The sequence below is a fragment of the Castor canadensis genome, chromosome 2 (assembly GCF_047511655.1).
Source record: "Castor canadensis chromosome 2, mCasCan1.hap1v2, whole genome shotgun sequence".
NCBI classification, from domain to species: Eukaryota; Metazoa; Chordata; class Mammalia; order Rodentia; family Castoridae; genus Castor; species Castor canadensis.
Genome location: NC_133387.1, coordinates 183,425,206 through 183,446,988, shown reverse-complemented (window position 1 = coordinate 183,446,988; position 21,783 = coordinate 183,425,206). Strand labels below are relative to the sequence as shown.

The 21,783-nt window shown below is 48.3% G+C and overlaps 1 protein-coding gene across 1 annotated transcript; it reads right to left on the bottom strand.

The window, feature by feature from the left end:
• Positions 1-1,749: 1,749 nt before the first annotated feature.
• Scn2b (sodium voltage-gated channel beta subunit 2) lies at positions 1,750-13,942 on the bottom strand. Its single transcript, XM_020160807.2, has 4 exons — positions 13,676-13,942; positions 6,602-6,768; positions 6,113-6,323; positions 1,750-5,401 (listed from the first exon to the last, which is right to left on the bottom strand). The coding sequence occupies exons 1-4, from the start codon at positions 13,743-13,745 to the stop codon at positions 5,202-5,204; spliced, it is 648 nt and encodes a 215-aa protein (XP_020016396.1). The 5' UTR covers positions 13,746-13,942; the 3' UTR covers positions 1,750-5,201.
• Positions 13,943-21,783: the final 7,841 nt, after the last annotated feature.

Sequence of the window (21,783 nt, the reverse complement as noted above, 5' to 3'; positions counted from 1 at the left end):
TCTTCCTCTGTCAAATGGTAGGCCCAGTGCTAAATGCCGGATGTAGGAAGAACAACAGACCTGGAGCCCACTGTGAGATCCTGTCTTTGTATTTAACTCAGCCTGTGGCCTTAAGCAAGTTCTGGTCCTCAGTTTCCCCTTTGGGATAGTGAGGAAGTTTGACCAGGTATTCTATGGGGCCTTCCTGTCATTGAAGGTCCCACTTCTTCTGGCCCAGATGGCTATCCTATGGTGGCTGTTCCACTGGACTAGTGAAGGAACAGTGAGTATTGCCCCTGTAGGCAACACAGCTGAGAAATACAGGAAGCGAGTGACCACTTCTAAAGGGGTGGGGGGGGCGGTATCTAGTCTTTCTCCCATAAGGCAGCTCGCTCTGTAATCAAAACTACCCCACTGGCCCCAGGCAGGCTAAAACCCATCAATTTAGGGGAGCCACCCGAGCCAAATCCAACCTTCTAGGAGCCAGGCCCAGCCCATGTCCTCCAAGTGTTCTCAGAGAAAAACCAAATGAGGAAATGCTGCTGGTTTGGTTGAGTACTGGGGACCTGTATCCACCCTAGAAGGAACTGGGCAGACTCCCCATTGCCTCGTTTGCTCATTCCATGTTCCTTGCCTCAATTTCCCTCTCTGTTGAGTAGAGCAGCACCCTCCCTGATATCTCACCCTTGAAAGGACTTAGAGACTCCAGGGAATGATATCCTCTTAAACAGAGGTCCTTTAGTTCTGTTAAATACCGGCCATCTTTGCTTAGTGCTTCTGTCTCCTTTCTGGCATCTCAAGTAGCAGAAATGGCTATTGCAGGCATGAGAGCTACCAATCTTGAGAGCCCCCTGGAATATTCCTGACCACTCACCACTGATGAAGGGCTCTGGGTCACCAGGGAGCTGACAGAAATGAGAGAGAAAAGTGGAACTAATAACTTATGAATTTCCTTGCTCTTTAGCACATCGAAGTTTTTCTTGCCTGTCAAGTCTCCTAGGCAAAGAAGAGAGAGAGAAAGCAAGAGATGCAGAGAGATATAACCAGCTGACCAGGGTGGGTCTGGGTCTGGGACAGTGGAGCACCTAGCCAGAAGGTCACCTTCAGTCTTAACTTCTTAAGGCTGATTCATCACTATGTAAGTAGGATATAGCAGTACATATGGAGATGGGGCAGGAGCAACCTGACTCTTCCCACCAGTCATCCTCCTTCGGGAAGCTGCAGGAGGGTAAACTCTGACCAGCTGTTACCTATTTTTATGGAGTCCAGAGCTGTCTGCCTAGTCAGACCGTTGAGAAACAGGCAACAGGATGGATGGCCCATCTGGTACAGAAAGAATAAGCGATGTCCACTGAACAGTTCCCCTTAGGCACCTCAGGGTTGTCTTCATCCCAGAAATAACCAAGAACCCTCCCTGTCCCAGGGTGCCTCCCAGAGAGGGCAGAGTCCTTCAGAATCCTGGGAAGGCAAAGGAATGAAACATCTGTCAACAGGAGTGGAGAGGGGCTAGGGATGTAGCTCAGCGTTAGAGCATTGCCTTGCATTCACAAGGGCATGAGTTTGATCCCTAGTACCACTACAAAAAAAAAAAAAAAGTGGAGTAGGTTAACCCCATCCTTGGGAGGCAAGAACCTTGAGGTCTCGGATGACAGATTCAGCAGTGTCAATGAGACTACCAGGAAAGGAGCATCAGGAGTCCCCATCAGGTTCCTGACAAAGCCTCCACCCCCTCTGCTCTGCACCCTTGGAAGGAGCCACACTAGAGCAATGTTCAGGGGAGACAGTGTGTTTATTGTAGCCAACAGATCCAAGCCATCAGACAAACTGCAAAAGAAACTGTCCACTCCCACAGCAGATACATCCCAGCAGCTAGGTCTCAGAGGACGGTTTAAGCTTCTCTCCCCTTCCAATCACCCCTTCCAACCACCACGCAGTATGTAAAACCCAGACATGCATAAGTAACATGTTATGCAGTTGGGTTTTCCCCTCCAAGTGCACAAAGAGCAGAAAGAACATTCCATAATTTGCCTTTGGTGAATCAACTCAAAACATCGAGAAGTGATTACACCTCCCCCCAACAATGTAACTTTTGGGGTGGGTGTAGTGAGATGTGTATATTTATATATATTTATATAATATATCTATACCTATACAGAAAAGCTATGTACAAATGCATCAGCAAGCTTCAATTAAGGAAGACAACAGCGAGAGGCACAGCAAGGGACACAGGCTCTCTATCCTTAAGACATAAGTAGGAAGGAAGATTTCTTAATTTATCACCCATTCCAAGCATGCCAAACCATTCTTATGGCCTGGGACTATCTTGTTTGGACCTGGCCAGTATTCCCAATTGTCTACCTGCTTAACCTGACCTTGTAAATATTTACCAGCCCAACTTGCCCAAGCAGACTCACAGAGAGAAATAGGGATCCAATCAGTGTTTCCTGTTTATAAACTGGGAATAACTGATGAGTCCATAGCTCAAGGGGCAGGTAGCTATTTCCAAAGCCAGTTCCAAGGCACCTCAAGGCATTTCAGTCCTGATGAATTGTGCTTTGTTCTTATAAGCTAAATCCCATGGGTTAGCCAGCCCATCTCTTTGCAGTGGCCCTTAGGATGAGGTGGGGAGATTCTGAGAGAACAGGAGAGTCGGGGCAGCTGAGAAAGCAGCAGACCGAAACCAGCAGAGCACAGTGATAGAAGCATGCAGCCAGAAGTGAGGCTTGAAACCAGCCTGCAACAAGAGGAACGGCTTGCTGGCATAGACTAGGAAGCAGGGTAGAGCAATGGCTGCAGTGCAAACATCTCACCGGTTTCCCACCTCGACTCACAGAAGCCCATTTTTTGCTCCCAACCTCACAGCCCTGGAGGACAGTCTAAGAGGCTTGAGAAGGAAGTGCATTTGTGAGCGCAAGCACCTGGGACAAAGATGGCTCCTGATCCGGCCCCATCTGCTTGGGCCCCTGGAGCAAAATGACAAGGATTGCTTGCCCTGGGCCCCCTTGGTCAGGGCAGAGAAGGAAAAGACCCCACAAGTCTTCAGCTTCTAGAAAGAGACTTTGGATTTCTTAGAATAACCCTAAAGAATCTTGCAAATAATTCACCTAAATGTCCTAAATCCTGGAAAAAAAAAAAAAAGTTCCCAACATCAGCACAGATCCTCCCTCATCCTGGGAGAGGAGGCACACATGTGGTGACCGAAAATGAAACCTGCCAGCTGCTGAAGTGTACACGGTGGCCACCCTTGGAGTCAGCTGGCCTGAGGTGCTCACCGCCCTCCTCTCTGCTCCCAGCTGGTTGGCTTGAAGGATGGGCAGTGTCCACCTGTTCCAGGCATCCTGGTGGCTTAGCCCACCCCCATTGGCAGTGTGTTGATTGGCAGTTAGGTAGTGAGTCGGTGAGTTTAGAATTTCCAGAAGGGCTGGACTTAACCTCACCTAGGAGTTCTATGGTTGGTTGCCCATCCCCCACTTCATAACCACCCTGCCTGGCCTCTGCAGCCCTGGTCCAATGGTACCTTCTCTCCACCTCTCTTCTAGAGAGGTCTAGAGTCCTTCCTTCTCCCCCAAACTTATCCCAGAAGTAGTGGATGCAGAGGTGAAAGTAGATACAGCAAAAACTAAATCTTGCTCCTACAGTGCTGACTGGCAGTCCCCAACTCTGTTATGGCTTTGTGTGCACAGTGCCTGGCACAGAGAAGATGCTCAATAAATGGTTGTTGAATTGAAGTGAAGTGAATAGAACCTTCTAAAGCTATTATCCTCTCTCCAAATTGACCTTCTGATGGGCAGAAGCAAGGACCAATCCCTGGGATGGTCTCAGTCCTGTCTTTACCTCTTCTTCCCAAACTCACTCCCTGTCCTGGACACCAAACTCCCTGAGCCTGCAGGGCCTGAGATCCTGGGAGAGCAGCAGAGCTGGACAGCATCCCTCACCTACCAGGCCCAAGAGGCCCTCCCACTGTTGACTCAAACAGGAGACCCAGGAACCACAAAGAGAGCAGGACCCTCAGTTTCTGCCCTTGGAATCTCAGTTTGCCTATCTGTGGTATCAGGGACTTGGATGGCTGATGTCTGAGGGTCTCCCGAGGTTGTGTTCTCTGAGTTGGCAGTTTCTGTCCCTTCCTCTTCCTAGGCTTTCACGATTCCCTTTAAATGTGAATTAAAATGGCAGTGAAAGTTGAATTCCCACAAATACTACTTCCTGATCCACCAAGGGAGCTGGGGGGGGGGGCTCAAAGGCTCCAGGGCTCTTTTCACACTTCTCTCCAGCCTTCTCCCCCTCCCTCTTGACAAAAGCCAAATGGAAACCCAACTGAGTGCACCCGAAGTCCAAACAGAAGTAAACCAAGGAACCTGCCCCTGTGTACCCTACCTTCTCGGAACCTGGCTACTTCTGGCCCAGATGAGGATGGGCACCAGGCTGGAGAATTTAGTCTGCAGTCAAAGCCCCACCATCAGTCCCTCTGCTGAGTTTGACATGGGTCTTCTGTGGATGGGTCCCTAGGGTGGAGCATGAACCCCACCTGGAGCTGCTTTTCCAGTGCTGTCCCCAACAACATCCCCAAGGGATCTGTAGCCAACAGCAAACCAAAAGCCTCCTAGGGGAGCAGCCAGCAATGGAAATGAGGCCGGAACAGAGCGCCCTGGTGAGGCTGTGGTCCAGGTTGGCTTCAGCCCTAGCTTTCTGTCAGTGCCCCGGAAATGTAGTCATCCTTTTAAACATGCCCCATAAAATGATAGGAACCCATCCTCACACCAGCCTGATGGCTGCTCTGGGCTGGGAGCAGCCAGAGGAGCACACCAAGGCCATGGTGAAGCCTTCTCAAGGCAGCTCTGGTCAGCTCAGGACCACATTCCCACCCATGCCCAAGTCCTCTCTGGGCAGACTGATCACTACTGCCCACCCTCCCCCATCATCTCTGTGAGAACTCCACACATGTCTCCTGCCTCGTCTCAGAGACTGGCAGGTTGGAGCCCTTTCTTTCCTCTCCCCAGGACCCACACATGCCAGGTGCCATGACAGTTCTCAGATGGAAGAGAGGTGGGTCACTCTCGGTGCAGGGTGAGGCATACGAAGTGAGGGATTCAGGAGGCCCCAGGTGGACCCTGGGGTCCTATTCAAGAGAAGCACACCAAGAGAGGGCAGGCAGGGACACACTGTACAGGGCAGAGAGTGGGAGGAGATAGGACACAGGGAGGGGCTGCCGGGCAGGCCACCCATTACTTGGTGCCATCGTCCACATTGCCCTCGCCATCTGTCTTGCCCTCCTCCTCCGTCTTCAGGTCATCGGTGCTCAGTTTCTGTTCTTTTTTCCTCCTCACACATTTGATCACCATCAGCACCAAGATGACCACAGCCAGGAAACCCCCGACAGAGGCACCCACGACCACTGCCACTGTGGAGTCTCGCTCTGGAGGCTCTGTAGAAAGAAAGGAGGCAATGCCACTGAGCACTGGGGCTGGATAGAGGCCTCCCCCACCTGTTCCTTGAAGTGGCCTGACTTTACTCTCTTCCAGGGACAGGACTTCAGTCAAAACCAAAAAACACAACCCAGGGGCTGGCAGAGTAGCTCAAGTGGTAGAACACCTGCCTAGCAAGTGTGAGGACCTGAGTTCAAACCCCAGTATTGCCAAAAATAAATAAATAAGTAAAACCGAACCCAGACCACTGAATTCCAAGCACCCCACCCTCAAATACCCCCCCGGGGGGGGCAGTAGGATGAAATATTTAACAGCATGGACTTTGAGACCAAACGACCCAAAATTGAGTCCTGCCTGTACAATTAACAAAATGTGTAACCTTAAGCAATTTATCCTCTCTAACATCAGTCACCTCATCTGTCAAATGGGGCTGCCAACAGTACAGATTTGATGAGGATGAAATGAGATTAAAGCATGCAGAGTTTAGGCCTATGAGTAAGACATACTAAGTGCCCAGAAAATGAAAGCTGCCATTATTATTAAGGTAATAATCACGATCGACATGCAGACCTGTTCCCTCAGGGACCAGAGGGATGACACTGGTGCCTTCCACCAGCACAAGCTGTCACTTCCACCCTCAGGAGGGCACAACCTCCCTCAAGTGCCCCGAGTTAATTCTGTGGAGAACGACTAGGGACCCCACCTCTCACCTTCCAGGAGGACTTGCAGGTTGATTTTGCCATGGCCACGGTGGCGGTCGGGCGGGTTTGTGACATAGCAGTTATAGAAGCCCTCATCCTCAAGCTGCACATTCTTCAGTGTCACTGACACATCGTACTTGCTAGGGTTCCCCGAGAACTCCACGCGGTCTCGGAACCGCTCCAGCTTCAAATTAATGATTTTCATGCGGAACTGGAGGAACTGGGGTGAGGCAGAGATGGGATGGGTGGCTGGATGAGCAAAGAGCTAAGAGGACAGTGGAACACCCTCTTCCCAAGCACCCTTTCACCTCAAAAGAAGGGGAGTTACCCCAGAAGGGTCACCTAGGTATGGCAACATGCCTTGTACCAAGCTCTCTGGAGCAGATAGGCCCACCCAGAGTCCTCTGAGGCCACATGGCCCAGTGTAGGAGCAGGCGTGGGAAAGGCGGACTTTACCTTGCAAGGTCCTGTCTCCCCCAACCTGTTCCCCAGACTCACCATCTCCTCAGAGCAGTTACTACACTCCTGGTAAGTCCAGTTCAGGGAGAACTGTTTGTGGTTCACGGTGTAGCAGGAGTTGAAGGTGCAGGACAGGCGGGCATCAGAGCCATTGAGGATGTTGAGAGTGTGAGGGACCGTGACTTCCATGCTCCACCCTGATGGCACTGCAAGCAAAGCCACAAGCTGGTGATGATGCTGGCTGATGGGGCTGGGAAGGCCACATCTTCTGTAGCCAGTGGGTGACTGGAGGTGGGGAGCCAGAGCAGGGGGCTGGATCCCCTACAGCTGCTGTCAGGAGGCAAGGCACATATGGGTAGCCAGATGTAGTCCCTAGGGCTACCCATTGGGTGCAGAACAGAACAGGTACAGGTGGAAAGAGAACAAATTGTCTCAAGTCAGGGACAGGCAAATGATGCCCAGGCTCTTCCAAGGCCACTGCCAGGCAGCCCCTCCACCTGCCCCAGTCCTACTGGTGCCACTCGCTAGCTGAACAAGGGGCTTCACCACATTTGCCTCAGTTTCCCTCCTTCTTCTCCAACACTTCCAATAATACTTGCTGGGCCAAGGCTCTTCCAGCGGAAGCTGCAGTACTCCCTCCAGGAAGGGGGTCAGCCAGCTGCAGACAGATGGAGAGGCAGAAGACCTCACTCTCTCTCCACATCCAGAAACAAGGGACGGCAGTGTTCCAAGCCCAGCTCTCTCATTGTCCCCAGGTTTTGACAGATAGGAAAGAGGGCAGGTGAGTACTGGGAAGGAAGAGATATCCCAGAAGAAGAGGCGTTATTCTAAGGACCCACAGATGAGCCTTCAGGGACAGGAGTCCATTTCAGAGATGTCAGAAACACCACAGCTAAGAGCTGGTATAGGCTGACAGGTGGGGAGAGGGCACAGAATCACAGGTTCTGTGAAGTCCTGTACAAAGCATCAGACTCTGGCCAAGGCTTGGGTGCTATAACTGAGGGGGCCTGTGCCACTCTGACATTCTAAGCAGGGCAGAGTCTAGGGGAGATGAGTGAGGTGCATACAACGAGACATTTAAGGAGGAATCCATTTTCAGGAGCCGGAAAATACCTCCTTCAATGTTGTCCCCAGGCACCTCACTGGCTCACCTAGCCTTGAGCTCTTCCAAACTATTCTGCCAGGATTGTCAAAACCTCATCTCAAAGGTTAACTTAGTATTAACAAGGCTGAGGGGTATAGCTAGCTCAGTGGTAGAGCGATTGCTTGGCACACACAAGGCCCTGGTTCCATCCCAAGCAGTAACACCCAGTATCATACATTCACTCATTTCCCAATCATCTATAAAGCACCTATGTGCCAAGCACTTAGACCAGGCCCTGGGGATACCATATGGCAGAGTCACCGCATCTTGAAGCTCGTATTCTTGTGAGGGGGACAGACAACAACAAAGAAAAACAGTAAGAATGTGGTTGTAGGGAACTATATGTGGCATGGGCTATAATGACTAAAGCAAGGTAAAGGGTAGTCAGAGAAGATGGCTCTGAGAGGGTGACATTCATGCCGTGTTTAACTCAAGTGAGAGAAGAAGCCATTGGAAGTTCTGAGGGAATTGAGTCCCACGGCAGTGGAAACATGAGGGCAAAGTCCCTGTGGTTAGAATGATCTTCACACATCGGAGATCGAACAGAGTGATCAAAGGGACACACGGTGAGACCTGAGGTCAGAGTGAGCCAGGCACCAGGCCATAAGGAGCCAGAACATGGAGTTGGGACCTGTCCTTGTGAGTGCAATACAAAGTCACTGAAGAGCTTGAGGGTGGGGCAGCAGGGGGGTTGCCCAGGAGGGAGATGGCATAGATCAGGCGATTCAATTTGATTTGGGTTCCATCCTAGCTCCAGCCTCAGTCAGCCTGGAAATGTGAGCAAACTCTTTCACCTCTGCGTGCCTAGGTCTCCTCCTCCATAAAACAGCTGATCACACCCATTTCTGAATTGTCAGGATAACTAAAAATAAGCAGTAAGTGCCCAGCAAATGGTGGCTGCTATTATCCTAAACTGAGGAACTGAAAGGGCTTTGGAGGTGGGATAGGGAGAGTCTCAGGCCTGAGGGCACAAAGGAGACTGACCCCTCAAGCCCCCAGAATTCTCCCAGATCTGACAAGTGGACCAGGCTTCAGGGTTCCTGTGTGATTGCAAAAAGCTACTGGCCCCCACCCAGAAGCAGCAGCCCTAAAGCCCTTGCAGCCTGCAAACAAAGAAATCAGAGCCTGCTCAGAGCATCCTTCTGCTCAGCCCAACCCTGTGGATGAGGGGCCTGGGCAAGTGGCAGGAATTAAGGACTAGAGATGCTCTGACTGCTGTCCCAGAGGGGTCATCACTGAGCCCTAGATGGAGGGACAGGCATGCAGACCTCTCCTGCAGGGCCAAGGACTTTGGATGGATATTTAAAGTGTCCATTAGGGGAGCACCACCAACCAGGGAGGCTGAGGGGCCCCCACCAGTAGGAACAAAGCTCAGTTCCCATTGCCTTCACTTTCATATCCAGTCTGAAAGCACCTGGCACAGCACCAGGCAAGGAGGAGGTGTGCAGAAAATACCAGCTCCACCCCCACTCTGCAGAGGCTGAGAAATCTGAGGGAAGGAGATAATGGAGGTTTGTCCTGAGTTTACCTCCTATCCCAGGAATGCCCTGCCTCTCTAGCCCCTTTCTTTGGAGGGGCTGTCACCTTCCCAGCCCTCCCTGCCCCCAGAGAAGTCCTCAGCCCCGGGGAATTCTATCCTTTTTGAACCTCTGTTCTATCCCAGAAGCCCCAGGCGCACTCCAGTTTTGAACTTGAACCCCCACCCATCAACTCCCTCCATCTTGAAGGAGCCAGCACCCTCTGTGTGAGAGCAAGGGGTCTTTTCTGGCTGGTGACAGGGGACTAAGAGGTGCAATGCGGTTCCCTGTCCATCTTCCCTGCAGGAGGCATCGGGGGACTTGTGTGCCCTCTAGTGGCCACAGAGGTCAAACATCAAGTCCTATGTGCAGAGGAAGGAAGGGGGTCACAGAACCAGAGGAAGTCAGAGCTGGGGGAACCCGAGGTGTTCTAGGTCTAACGCCTTTCCTGTGAGGAAAGAGGGATCATGAGAGAGACACACTGAGAATAGGGACACACTGAGGCTAGAATCATGGTTCCAATCATGGTGCAAGATTCAGCCTGAGGCCTCCCTGGAGTCTGGGCAGAGGACCTTCCATCAATCTAATCTTTCATTAAAAGTCAGGAAACCATTGCTCAAGGTCAGAGCTGTGAGTGAAATCCTGGTCTCTTGATTAACTGCTGCTTCAGAAAAGTAGGTGAATCCCACAGTAACAGCCACCACTTCCAAAGTATTTCAGCACTCTCTACTCATGACAGCCCCGTCACCACCCCCACCTTCCTGATGAGCAAATGGAGCACAAGGAAGTGAAATAAATAACTCAAGTTCACAGCTAGTAAGTGACAAGGCTAGAATTTGAACTCATGCTGCTGGGCTCCAGACAGGGTTGAGTGGCCCAAGCTGGGTGGGGATGGGATTATCATTCCAAGCATCCCAAGGAAAAAGGTCTCCTACTGTCTCCAGGGCAGGATCAGTCCCAAAACATCCAGCCCCTCCTCCCCATTCAGGTAAGTTCACCAGCAGGCAGTGGTCCTGTTTAAAGGACCCTCCCTACAAGGAGAGCCGACAATCTTCTTAAAGTCCTCCTTGGGACCAGGTCTGAGATCTGGGTCTGCTGATTTCCAGTTCCCAGCAGAGACTTGGTAAGGATGTTTAGCTCTGAACATCACCCGTGCTGGGTACCCTCTCTCCAGGGCACATCTGGGCATATCTGGTGCCCCTCAGGCCACAGCCACAACCATCTACTGTTCTAACTGGCCCATCTTGCAGAGATCCTGAAATTTTGCTCATCAGTCAAACACTCTCTTGCAGTGACTTGGAGGCTAGTTCTCTTCCCTCCTTTTTTCAACCCTATAGCAATAACTGAAGTAGGTTTGTTTTATTCTTTATTTAAAAAAAAACAAAAAACAGGTACCTAAGCAGATAAATTGCCTCCTGGAGCAGCCCCTGATCCTCAGGTAAGTGTGACATCCTTCCCACTTCCTGCTCACCACTCAGACTCTCTCTGCTCAGGGCCTCCCCTCCCAGCCCAGACTGCTCCACACACAGCCAAGCTGTTCTCAGGTTCCTCATCTCCAAATCTCCAGAGGCTCCCTGCTGCTCTCAGGACCCAGTGCTGGCTCCTGGGTGTGGCTTTCAAGCCCTTTGCCATCTGGGACTAACCTACATCCGGTCTCATCTCCTGCCAGCTCCGTCCCTCCATGCATCCTTCACTGCAGTGACCCGAGTTCTAATTCTTCCTGTAGATGCCCTTCTTTCCCTCCTCCGGGCCTTTGCATGTGTTTTGAAAGTTCTGTCACTCTCTGCCTTGGGGTTCTCCCATGTATCCTCAGATCCCAGTTTTTAAGGCACAGCATGGGTGACAGCTTCCCCAATGTCCTGGTGCTCTCCACCTAAGACTCCATATGGAGTCTTCCATATGACTTGGAGGCAGAATGATGTGGTGACCAGGAATAGGGCTCTATAACCTTAAGCAAGATAGTTGCCTTCCAGTGCCTCAGTTTCTTCATCTGTAATACAGGGGACAATAATAGGACTTGCCTCCTGAGTGCTGTTGTAAGCATTAAACAACCTGCTCCATGTCTAAAACTGAGCACAGTGCTCAGCACACAGACCTTGACAAAAGATGGTGCTATAAGCGCCATTACTGGTTTTATTACTACGGCACCTACGATGCTTCATTGCTATGTGCCCGTGCCCCTCAAGAGGCTCTGAGGAACTGATTCTTATTCATCTTGGTGTTCTTGGCACCTGGGACAGTATATGACACATAGTAAGTGCTTAATAAAATTCTGTTGATAGGAAGGAAGACATTCCCCACTCTGTGTCTGGGTCCCTGCCCCCAGCAGCAAATAATGTATAATGCACTTGACCGACATGGTACCAGACTCCACTTTCCACCACGCCCTCCCACCCCAACATAACCAGGCCAGTGACTGCAGAGTCAATGGTCTTGAGAAAAACTAGGAAACACGATCACTCAGATGTTTCCAGCTAGTCTCACGCACTTCTGCCACAGGAACCAATGGTTGCTCAGCCTGCCCTTTCTTTCACCAACTCCACAGTCTTCCCCTCAAGCCCTGCAATCCTTCATTTGTGGCATCCCTCATCCTGGTGATTGATGCTACCATAGCCACCCAAGTTCCATTGTCCATGAAGTCCTTGACCATGGAGTGTGAGGGATGTGCCTAATCACAGCTTCAAGATCAGTCTCCACTCCTACAGCCTCTCCCACTCAGGTAGAAGCTTTAGCTTCCCCTCACCATCCCTCATCGCTCCTCCATCTGGATCTCTTCATCCCAGGCTCCAGTTCCCTCTAAACCAGTTCCTGGTCCTGGTAAAGAAGCTCCTTACTTCCTTCACTTAGTTATAGCCTCCCCCGTCAGGAAACTCTCCCTAGCTCCTGGGAGGGGAGGCCAGTCCTCCTGCTCTGGCCACTGGTCCATCTCCCAGTCTTCAACATGTACTTGAGAGTCTGATAATTACTATTAATACAGCAGTACCATTTCTTGAACATTGGGGGCAGCAGAGTCCAATGTTTAAGAGTATGTGTGAAAGTCAGACAAGTGCGAGTTCAAATCTCAGCTCATCTTATGCCTGTCATGTGACCTTATGGGGAAAGTTACTTAACTTCTCTGCACCTTTTTCCTCCTCACAACATGAACATAATCTACCTCAAATGATTGCTGTAAGGACCAAACAAAATACGCCATACCTGGTCATGAGAAGCACTCAGAAAGGTTAGCCGGGTTTTGGCCCTTGCACATCAGGCAGGAGGTGTTCTCCCGTTCACCCTTAGGAAAACTGAAGCTCAGAGGAGTGACTAACTTGTTCACAATCATTAAGTAAAGAACAAAGGTGGTTTAAAGTCCAAGTCCAATTCCAAGCTTCTACAACATTCCTGCTCTGTTGTTAATATACTAAAGATGTCAACAAGGCTGATAGGCCTTGTCTAGGCTTTCAGGGGCCCTGCAGGTCTCTGTTTAGTACCCCTGCCCAATGCACATCATGCCAAAGAGAGAGAAATTAAGAGACTTGTGATATATCCCCACCCACAATCCTTGAGTTTGAACTTCTACTCACTTGCCCCAGCAATAAGTAAGTTTAGGAGCAAGAATGAAACTATCTATAAAGCAGGCTTACAAACAACCTCCTAGCCCACCTGCCCACCAGGAAGTCTATGAGAGGTCCAATACAAAGTTGACATTCAAGACTGAGCTGGCCAATTCTAAGTCGAGTTTTAAAGGGCCACAATGTCACTCAGCCCACGGGTTGGATGGATTTTTCCTCTGTCTTTCTCCTTAATCCCTGCACCTGAGCCCTCTTCCATTCCATCTGGCCCAAGCAGGGGGCCCTCTCCATCAGCGCCTGCTCCAGTTTTCCTCCCAACCCAGAGACTGTCCTCCAGCCTGCTTCCCACCTACTCCCACGCACACTCCAACAAATCAGCAGAGCCAGATTTTCGGGAAGGCAGACCCAGACTCAACTTTCTGCCCCCAGCTCTCCCTAACACTCTCTTCCAATGCCCTAAATCCATCAGATTCCAAGAATTAAGATCCACAAAATAAGCTCTTCAAAGAAACCAGGAAGTGCCAGGACCCACAACCAAAGCAGCTAAAAACTTAAAAAAAAAAAAAAAAAAAAAAAAACCTCGAAGAGACTCTGCGGATCAGCCTCCCTCTGCCCCACCCCCACGGAGGTCCACTTCAAGGAAATCCAAAGTAAAATGACCTCCCTTAATGATCTGACCCCTGAGCAACACACATCCCCTCACCCAACAGTTCCGTGACAAGCTAGTCCCAGCATTATGCAGTCCCAGCAGTGTCCCCCAAGTCCCAAGCACCTCCCTGCCCAAGGACACAGGGAAGCACTAACAATGTCTTCCTTCCCTTCTGCCTCCTGCACCCTTCCTCTTCCAGCTGTGGCCACACTTCTGAACCCTCGGGAGCATGCAGATGAGGATCCAACTTACCCAAAGTGAAAAAGAGACTGAGCCCCGTGACACTGAAGGCAGGGCGAGGTAGCCAGGCATCCCTGTGCATTTTCAGAGTGAGATGTTAGGCGGGTGGACTATGGGAGAGGGTGATTTGAGGGACCAAGCACTACAAGGGAGGGATGGGTAGATGCTAAAAAAGAAAATGCACGGATGTACTTCAAAGACATATACAACATTAAGGAAGCTTTATTTCCATCTCTCTAATATGGCCGATTTGTATGTGGCTGTTAAAAAGAGAGGGGAGGGGGGAGTGCATAAGAGAGAGACAGAGAGAAAAAGGGGGATGGAGTAAATTTTGTGGTTGGTGGATTTCAAAAAGCAAGTGGGAGGGCATAAAAAGTCTTTCTGGAAAGAACAAAGTTGCCAGAAATTTTTATCCTCTAAAACAAGAACTAAATCAAATCTTGCCTTTCTACTTCATTTGGAATGATTTCTGGATTTTGGAAACTGTTAGAGGAATCCATTTATTTCTAAGCTGCTCTTTTCACCATTTAAAAAACACATCAAAAAAGGCCCAAAAAAGGGAAAGAGTTGTTTTGTGTTATTTGGGAAGTGAGCTGGAGAGATTTTGGGGAAGTAATGACTTCCTCGTAATTCTAGCATTTCCAAAGAAAACAGAACAAGTCAAAGAAGGCTGGTACAAAAACACAAGAGATTGAACAATCAGATGCAACAGGAACCTTTGGGGGAACATGACTCAAACACATCAACAGGAAAAGGACATCTGGGGAAAAATTAATATGAACTGGGTATTAGGTTGTATTAGTGAATAACTCTTGATTTTGTGGGCTGTCAGACAAATACTGTTATTATGTTTTCTGACATCTTTACCTGTTAGAGAAACACACTGGAGTGTTGATAAATGAAATGATACAACAACTGAAATTTGCTTTAAAATATTTTTTTGGGGGGGTGGGACAGGTGGGGGAAGTAGCTGTCACCAGAGTAGATAGTGCCATTGATGGTTCAAACTAACCGCTGATGGGTGCCATGCAGTCATTATACAGTTCTCTTTTTGTTTTAAAAATACTTGAAACTTTTTGTTTTGAAGAAGGAAAGGGAGAAAGAAAAAAAACAAAAGGCTAATGTCACAAGTAGGAGAACTTGGGGAAGTCGCAAAGTGGCCCAAGGCAAAGAAAGGGATACAATTCCATGCATTTGTGAAGGGCCATTTATGTGCCAATAAGGACAAGGAATATTTTGGGGCATTAACTCTGTGTCAAGTACTTAACCTGTGATGACTCAATTTAATCTTTACCATAAAATAGATTTTTGTTTCCTTCTTTTTAAATTGCAAATGAGGAAACAGAAGGTTCTAGGACTTAACCCATTCCAGTTTGCATGGGAGTTAAGGGCCAGAATTTAAACGGGGCGGGTAGGGGTGGGGGAAGTTGTGAAGTCCTGGGTATTGACAGTATTCTACAGTGCTTATCATCCAGGTGAGGAGACAAGGAACCCCACCCCAGAGTTTGATGCCCAAAGGGAAGCTAGAAGGGGCAGGATGTGGAGAAAATGGAATCCAACAACAGCGCAGAATAGACACTCAATGAACAGGTGGTGACTGCCTTGAAGGAACCGGGAAATTGGAGACGGAATAGGGAGTGGAATCTGGTCTCCAAAGCTGATCTAGGCAGGGAAGGAACAAGGAGGCCAGAGGGAACAGGGACGAGGATCTTAGTGCTCTCTATGCCTGCCCATGCCCGATCACACACACAGCCTGTCCCCAAGTGCCAGTCACTTCAGTAAGGGTCTGGCTCCAGGGCTGGACCACAGAGCACACAGCCCAGAAAGGGAGGAAGAATTAGCCAGGGGAGGGGAGGAGTCCTCTAGCAGCCTCACTCTTGGGTCCCATCCCCATTGCCCTCAGACCCTGAGGCCTCTTCCACTGCCAGCAGCTCATGGTGTGCCCAGAAGTCTGCAGCTGGTACCACCCAGACCCCAGCTCTGCTCAGACCCATCCCACCAAGTCCCAGTCCGCAGCACCACCTTCCACACTGCTGGCCTGCTTGCCGCAGACACTTTTCAGCCCAGCCCCACCCCCAGAGATTTTTGGTTTAACATAGCCGGCTACCTCCTTTTTCTTAATGCAGCCAAGGGTGCCTGTGAGGCCCAGAAACTGAAGGAAACTGCTTTCCTCTCTCACTTGATCTCATGCTAGATCCAGAAGCTTCTTTTATAGTCAACTGAGGCAAGAAAATGGATCCGGAAGTTCTTATGCTTCTCTCCAGAATTTGCTCAGAGAAACTAAGTACCTGACTTAGAATAGCCTTTGTCCAACTCAGACCTCCAGGACCAAGGGTCAGTAGGAGCCAGATCAGGGAGGAGGGGATGGGGGAGAGCTATCCCAGAGCCTCCCACAAGCCCACCAAGATCTCCAGATGCTCATCTGCTCCAAAAGGGTAAGCCATCCCTAGGAGCCAATAACACCTGGGAAACAGGAACTCAAAGGGGTGTTTTGTAGAATGAAGACGCCAAGATCAGAGATGAGCTTTTTGGGGGGAATTGAAATCCTGTGGTTTTGGCATCTGTGCCTGGTGTCATTTATCACTGAAGATTATATTTGACAACATTCAATTATCTACCCTGCTGGGAAAAGCAGAGTTACAAATAATCCAAGAGAAGGCAGAAGGAAGGCAGTTTCCTTCCTTTTGCCTTTAAAATGCCTATCAAGGCTACAGAGCTACAGAGCCTAATTTCTCAAAAGTATGATACCCCCGCCCCCACCAGCATCATTGGAGTCAGGCCCAAGGAATCAGATAATCAGAATGTTCTCTCTCTCTCTCTCTCTCTCTCTCTCTCTCTCTCTCTCTCTCTCTCTCTCTGTCTACCACTTAAGCCACACTCCCAATACTTTTTTTGTTTTTGTTTTTCAGGTAGACTTTCATGCTTTTGCTCAGGCCAGCCCTAAACCATGATCCTATCTCTGCCTCCTGAATAGCTGAGATTACAAGATTACAGGCACATACCACCACACCTTGCCCAGAACCTGCATCTTTAACAAGTCCTCCAGGTGATTCTTGAACATGTTAAAGCTTATGAGGCCTCAGATTAAATGCCAACCTCAGTTGGTCTGCACAGCACACAGTGGCCTGCTCAGTGGGCTCATCTCACTCACCTCTCTTCTCTGCTTCATACCCTTCTTTCAAGCCATTCAATACCAGGTGATATTTCTGGAACCCTGCCCAGAGCTTCACATCTGTCTTTGCCTTGGAAGTTTCCTTTTCTCCAAATGCCCTTCCTCTCTTGCCTGCTCAGAAACCTTACAGTCCTTCAAAATCTGTTCCAGGATTGGGGGTGTAGCTTAGTGATAGATTAGGTTTTTAGCATGCTTGAGGCCCTGGGTTCAATCCCAAACACCAAAAAAAAAGTAAAGAAAAATCTGTTCCCAGGTCACCTACTCCTAATCTTCTAATTACATCTTCTTTCTGTACTCCTGTGTCTCTGGATTCCAAATATTAGAGTCCCTTATTATTCCCAGTGGATGTCTGAGACCATGGATACACCAGACCCTACCCATAACCACTGTGGTACCACAACAGTCGTTCTTATAACCTAATCACTACGTGACTAATGGGCAGGTAGCATATACAGCACAGGTACACTGGACAAAGGAGAATTATTTTCAGGTCCTGCCTGGGAAGAAGCAGGAGGGTACAAGACTTCATCAGGCTACTCAATTTAAAACTTATGAATTGTTCATTTCTGGGATTTACCATTTAATATTCTCAGACCACAGTTGTCCATGGCTAACTGAAACCACAGAAAGAGAAAACATGGATAAGGGAGGATTGCTGTGCCCATTTAATGGCCCTATGTGCTACAGTTAGAAACTGTAGGCCCAGAAATGAATAGGTACAGCTTGCTTTGACTGCTCCCAAGCTCACGGTATAGGATGACAAATACAATCCCGTCTGGAACTGGTATGGGAACAAAGATGCCCGGATATTGCTGTGGTCTCTTGCACTAACAGGGGCGAGAAAGCGTTGTCATTATTTATTCATTCACTTTCTTTCCCAACTAGACTATAACTCTTTAAGTTGATTGGGTCATCTTCTGAGTGCACAGTGGTCTCTATTGGTCCCTGAGCAGAAGAGAGTGAGTCAATGTCTATGTCACATCCAGGAAAAGGGTAGAAATTCCTGGCTGGAGAAGGTCTCAGAAAGTTCCAGCCAGGGGGTGGTAACTGGCACTGAGAGTCAGGTGCAGGGGCTCCCTCTTCAGGCTGCTCCACTTGGCTTCCTAGGAATTCCATCAAAGAGAAGTTCTTCCACATGAAGTCAGAGACTGCAAAGGTCACTGGAAAACCTAAAGCATGGTGTCTAAGAGCTTCAGATACCTGAGAGAAGATAAAGTGTCACCCCAGGAAACAATTAGAGGACAACACAAGATAAAATCTGATCAAGTATCGAGCCAGCTAGGAAGATTCAAGAACTATATCATCCCAGCCTGACTCAGGCAAGGCCTTGAAGGAATGTGGATTTGGGAAGACAAGAAGGGAAAGGGTATCCCAGACAAGAATCAGCAAGAACAAAGGCTCAGAAGCAGGAAAGACAAAGATACATGGAGCAGAAGTTTCCTGTGGAAAAAAATGGGAGGTATGGATGGGCAGACAAGATGGCACCAAAACCCAGAACACTGTGCATACACAATGTTGAGTTCAGACAGCTGCCTTTGATAGTTCTGGAACAGGTAAATCATTGCTTTTGCCATCTATGAGAAAGGTCTTGGTTTTGTGAGAAAACTCTGAATTCACTTACTTTTTTTTTTTTTTTTATGAAAATGAGATATTTTGAGAGTAGGATTTTACAGAAGTGGTCATGGATTGCCTGACCTCCCTTGAGGAAGCCTGAACCACATCTGCAAAACAGCTGGTCAGAAGGTCAGTGTTTCTGAGAAACTTCTTTTATGCTCAGTAAGAGGATCACTGATCTGGGCTGGAATACAGCTTTCTTAAAACCTAAGGCTTTTGCCAAGGTTCTGGTGGCTCGGTGGCTCGGTAGCAATCCTGGCTACTTCAGAGGTTAAGATCAGGAGGATCATGGTTTAAAGCCAATCTGCACAAATAGTTTGCCAGAGCCCATCTTCAAAATAACCAGAGCAAAATGGACTGGAGATGTGGCTCAGGTGGTAGAGCTTCTGCTTTGCAAGCATGAAGCCCAAAGTTCAAACTCCAGCCCCGTCAAAAAAATAAATAAAATAAAACTCTTCAACTCTAAGAAACTGAGGTAATCCAGTGTCAGTTTGACCCCTCCAAACACACTCGCACACACAAACACACATGTTTTATTTAAGAAAATTGCCAACATAGGTACATGGCCATACTAACAAGCCAAAGTAGGGTGGCAAGTAGGAACAGAAGAGCAAAGAGCTGGCAGCCTTTCAAAGTAGTTTCATCTGATCCCAGGCGACAGGCTGCCTCCAAATCCAACAGCCAAATTCTGGAGCTGGCAGTCTCCATTACACATAGGCAACCCCACCCCCTCCACCCTTGGGGATGCTTTTTCTTGGCAAAGACTTGTGTGCTGCTGGAAACCTTTGAACATGGGAGCATCTGGTGTTCAAGGGACCCAAAATGCTAAAAATTCAAGTAACAAAACTGCTTGCTAAAGGAGCTCCTACATGGAGTTCAGCTTGCACCCTGCCCTTCTGAGCTCAGCTTCCTACTTCTCCTTTTCTTTGGATGGAAAGGAAAAAGGACTTAGGTATTTTGGTTTAAGGACTTTCTGCCCATAGAAGTCAATATTAACAAGAGATGGGGACTGAATCACTAGAAAGTATTGTCATCCATACTGTTCAATTTTGTCATTAAGACTGAATGGCACAGACAGGCTAGCATTACATGAAAGACAAAATAACCAGTTTCTGGACTGGCAAGAGCTGAGAATACAAATCCAAATGGGAAAACACTTGCAGGGGTTGGAGAGCTCAGACCAGGCACTATGTTGCCTGAACTCTCTCATTTGGTCCTTGCAAAAAATAAAAAAATCCTATGAATCTCCATTTCATATACAGATGATCTTTGGTTGAAGATGGCTTCAGTTAGGATTCTCTTATTTCATGATGGTGTGAAAGTCATGCATGTTCAGTAGAGACCATACTTTGAGCTTAGAATTTTGATCTTTTCCCAGACTATAGATATATAATAAGGTTCTCTTTCACAATGCTGGGCAATGGCAGTGAGCCACAACTCTCAGTTCGGTACACCATTACCAGTCCTTAGTGTCCTCTGTCATAAGCAATGGTGTTCTGAAGGTTAGCTGAATTCAATGAATTTTCAACTTACAATATTTTCAATTTATGATAGATATAACCCTATCAAAGTCAAGAGCATCTATATAGGGAAAACAGCCTCAAAGAATCCAAGCAAATTTTGCAGTATTGAAGCATAAAAGGGAGCCAGGGTTTGAACCAAGTCATTTGACTTTGAAGCCCACTCCCTGCACCATACATCTACATGTGCCCATACTTAACACATAGTTCTCTCTAGGAGAAGGAGGTGGAAGAACAAGCAGGTCTTTTTTTGTGGTCCCCTGCAGTACTGTTTGGATTTTAGGCAATATTAGTATTTGACAGCTGTGGATTCTACCCTCAACTTTGACTTCTCATGCTTCTGTGTAAGAGGGAGGTTTGTGGTGAAGCAGGGCTAGGGGACAGAGGTGCTTGCTCTTCCTCCTCCTCAGTCCCAACTGTGGGACCCAGAATGAAAGCCAAACTCTGAATGAACCAGATTCAAATGTGGACATAGCTGTACTTCTATAATCAGAGTGGAAGTAAGGCCCATGTGGAAAAGTGATTTAGCCCACCCAAAATATTCTGATACTTAGAACAATTGATGTGAAATTACCATTCACACACCTGATTCTGTATCCTGAGGCCATCCTCCAATGCATACACTGTTTGAGGAAGTGGAAAGGGGCCCCTTAGCTCAGGAAAGAATTTTACTTAATAGGCCAGAAATGAAACCACTTCCTCCCCTATGAACAATTCAGCTGTGAAGAGTCCTGTCCCAGCTCCCTCCACCGCTGCAACTTACCATGCCAATATGTGTCCCCAATGTGACAATATGTGTGCTTTCAGTATGCATATTGATACACTCCTATATTCAGATCTAACAGATGCTCCACGGTAACCAAGAACAAAAAGAGAACATTTAGCCATTGTGGTGGACACACACCTGTAACCTGTAATTCTAACACCAACACTGAGGAAAGCCAAGGATCTTGAGTTCCAGTTCCAGACCAGCCTGGCATACACAGAAAAAGATCCTGGAGGACAGAGAGAGAGAAAGAGAGACTGACTCTTCTCCATAGTTAACCAAGAGCAGTTGGTAAGAGAATTCATAAGGCATGGTATGAGAGGACACTCATGTATGGAGACTGGGGGATCATTTAAAAATGTAGCCCCACTTGAGACTGGCTCAGAAATCAGAAACCAAGAAGACCTCCTCTTATCTGGGACCTGGATGACTAAATGGGAAGAAAGAGATGCAGAGAAAGATCTATGGAGGTCAAGGAAAGATGACTACAGCAGAGTCCAGGTCAATCCCTAGAGACTAGAAGTCAGACTTCAGAATCAAAGGAGTTTTAAGACCGACCATATCAAATCTCATGAGAATAAACAAAAAGTGTAGGAACCTCACATTTCAGACCAGGAGTTAAGTCAGTGATTGTCCAGTCTGGGAATCTGTGAGCACCATTCTTTTATCTTTTTTTTTAGGGCCTCACACTTGCCAAGCGAGCACTCTACCACTTGAGCCATTCCCCCTACCCTGTTAGCATCACTTCTGAAGAAAATAGATGCCTAAGTGACCACTAGGAATTCCAGAGCAGGAGGCCTGTGGTGAGGCCCAGTAAGGAGTTATCAGCAATGGCAGCTGGAAGGAAGAACCACTTGGTTAAATACCAGAGCTGAACTCCAACTCCTCTTCCAACATGTTCTTCCCTAAACCTTTCCCAAATCAGCCCAGTGTATTGTGTCACTGTGTGGCTTTCTTCCAGAGACTTCTGCTGTTCCAGGAATTCCACACTGCAAATTCCTCACCTAAACTCCAAAGTGCCCGTGAGTCAGGACATAAAAATGGACGA

Excerpts from the sequence above, each read along its gene's own strand:
- Scn2b (XM_020160807.2), bottom strand. The coding sequence starts at position 13,745 with ATGCACAGGGATGCCTGGCTACCTCGCCCTGCCTTCAGTGTCACGGGG. Across the intron at positions 6,324-6,601 it reads GTAACTGCTCTGAGGAGATG|TTCCTCCAGTTCCGCATGAA; the intron begins GTGAGTCTGGGG and ends GCCTCACCCCAG. Across the intron at positions 5,402-6,112 it reads CCTGCAAGTCCTCCTGGAAG|AGCCTCCAGAGCGAGACTCC; the intron begins GTGAGAGGTGGG and ends TTCTTTCTACAG.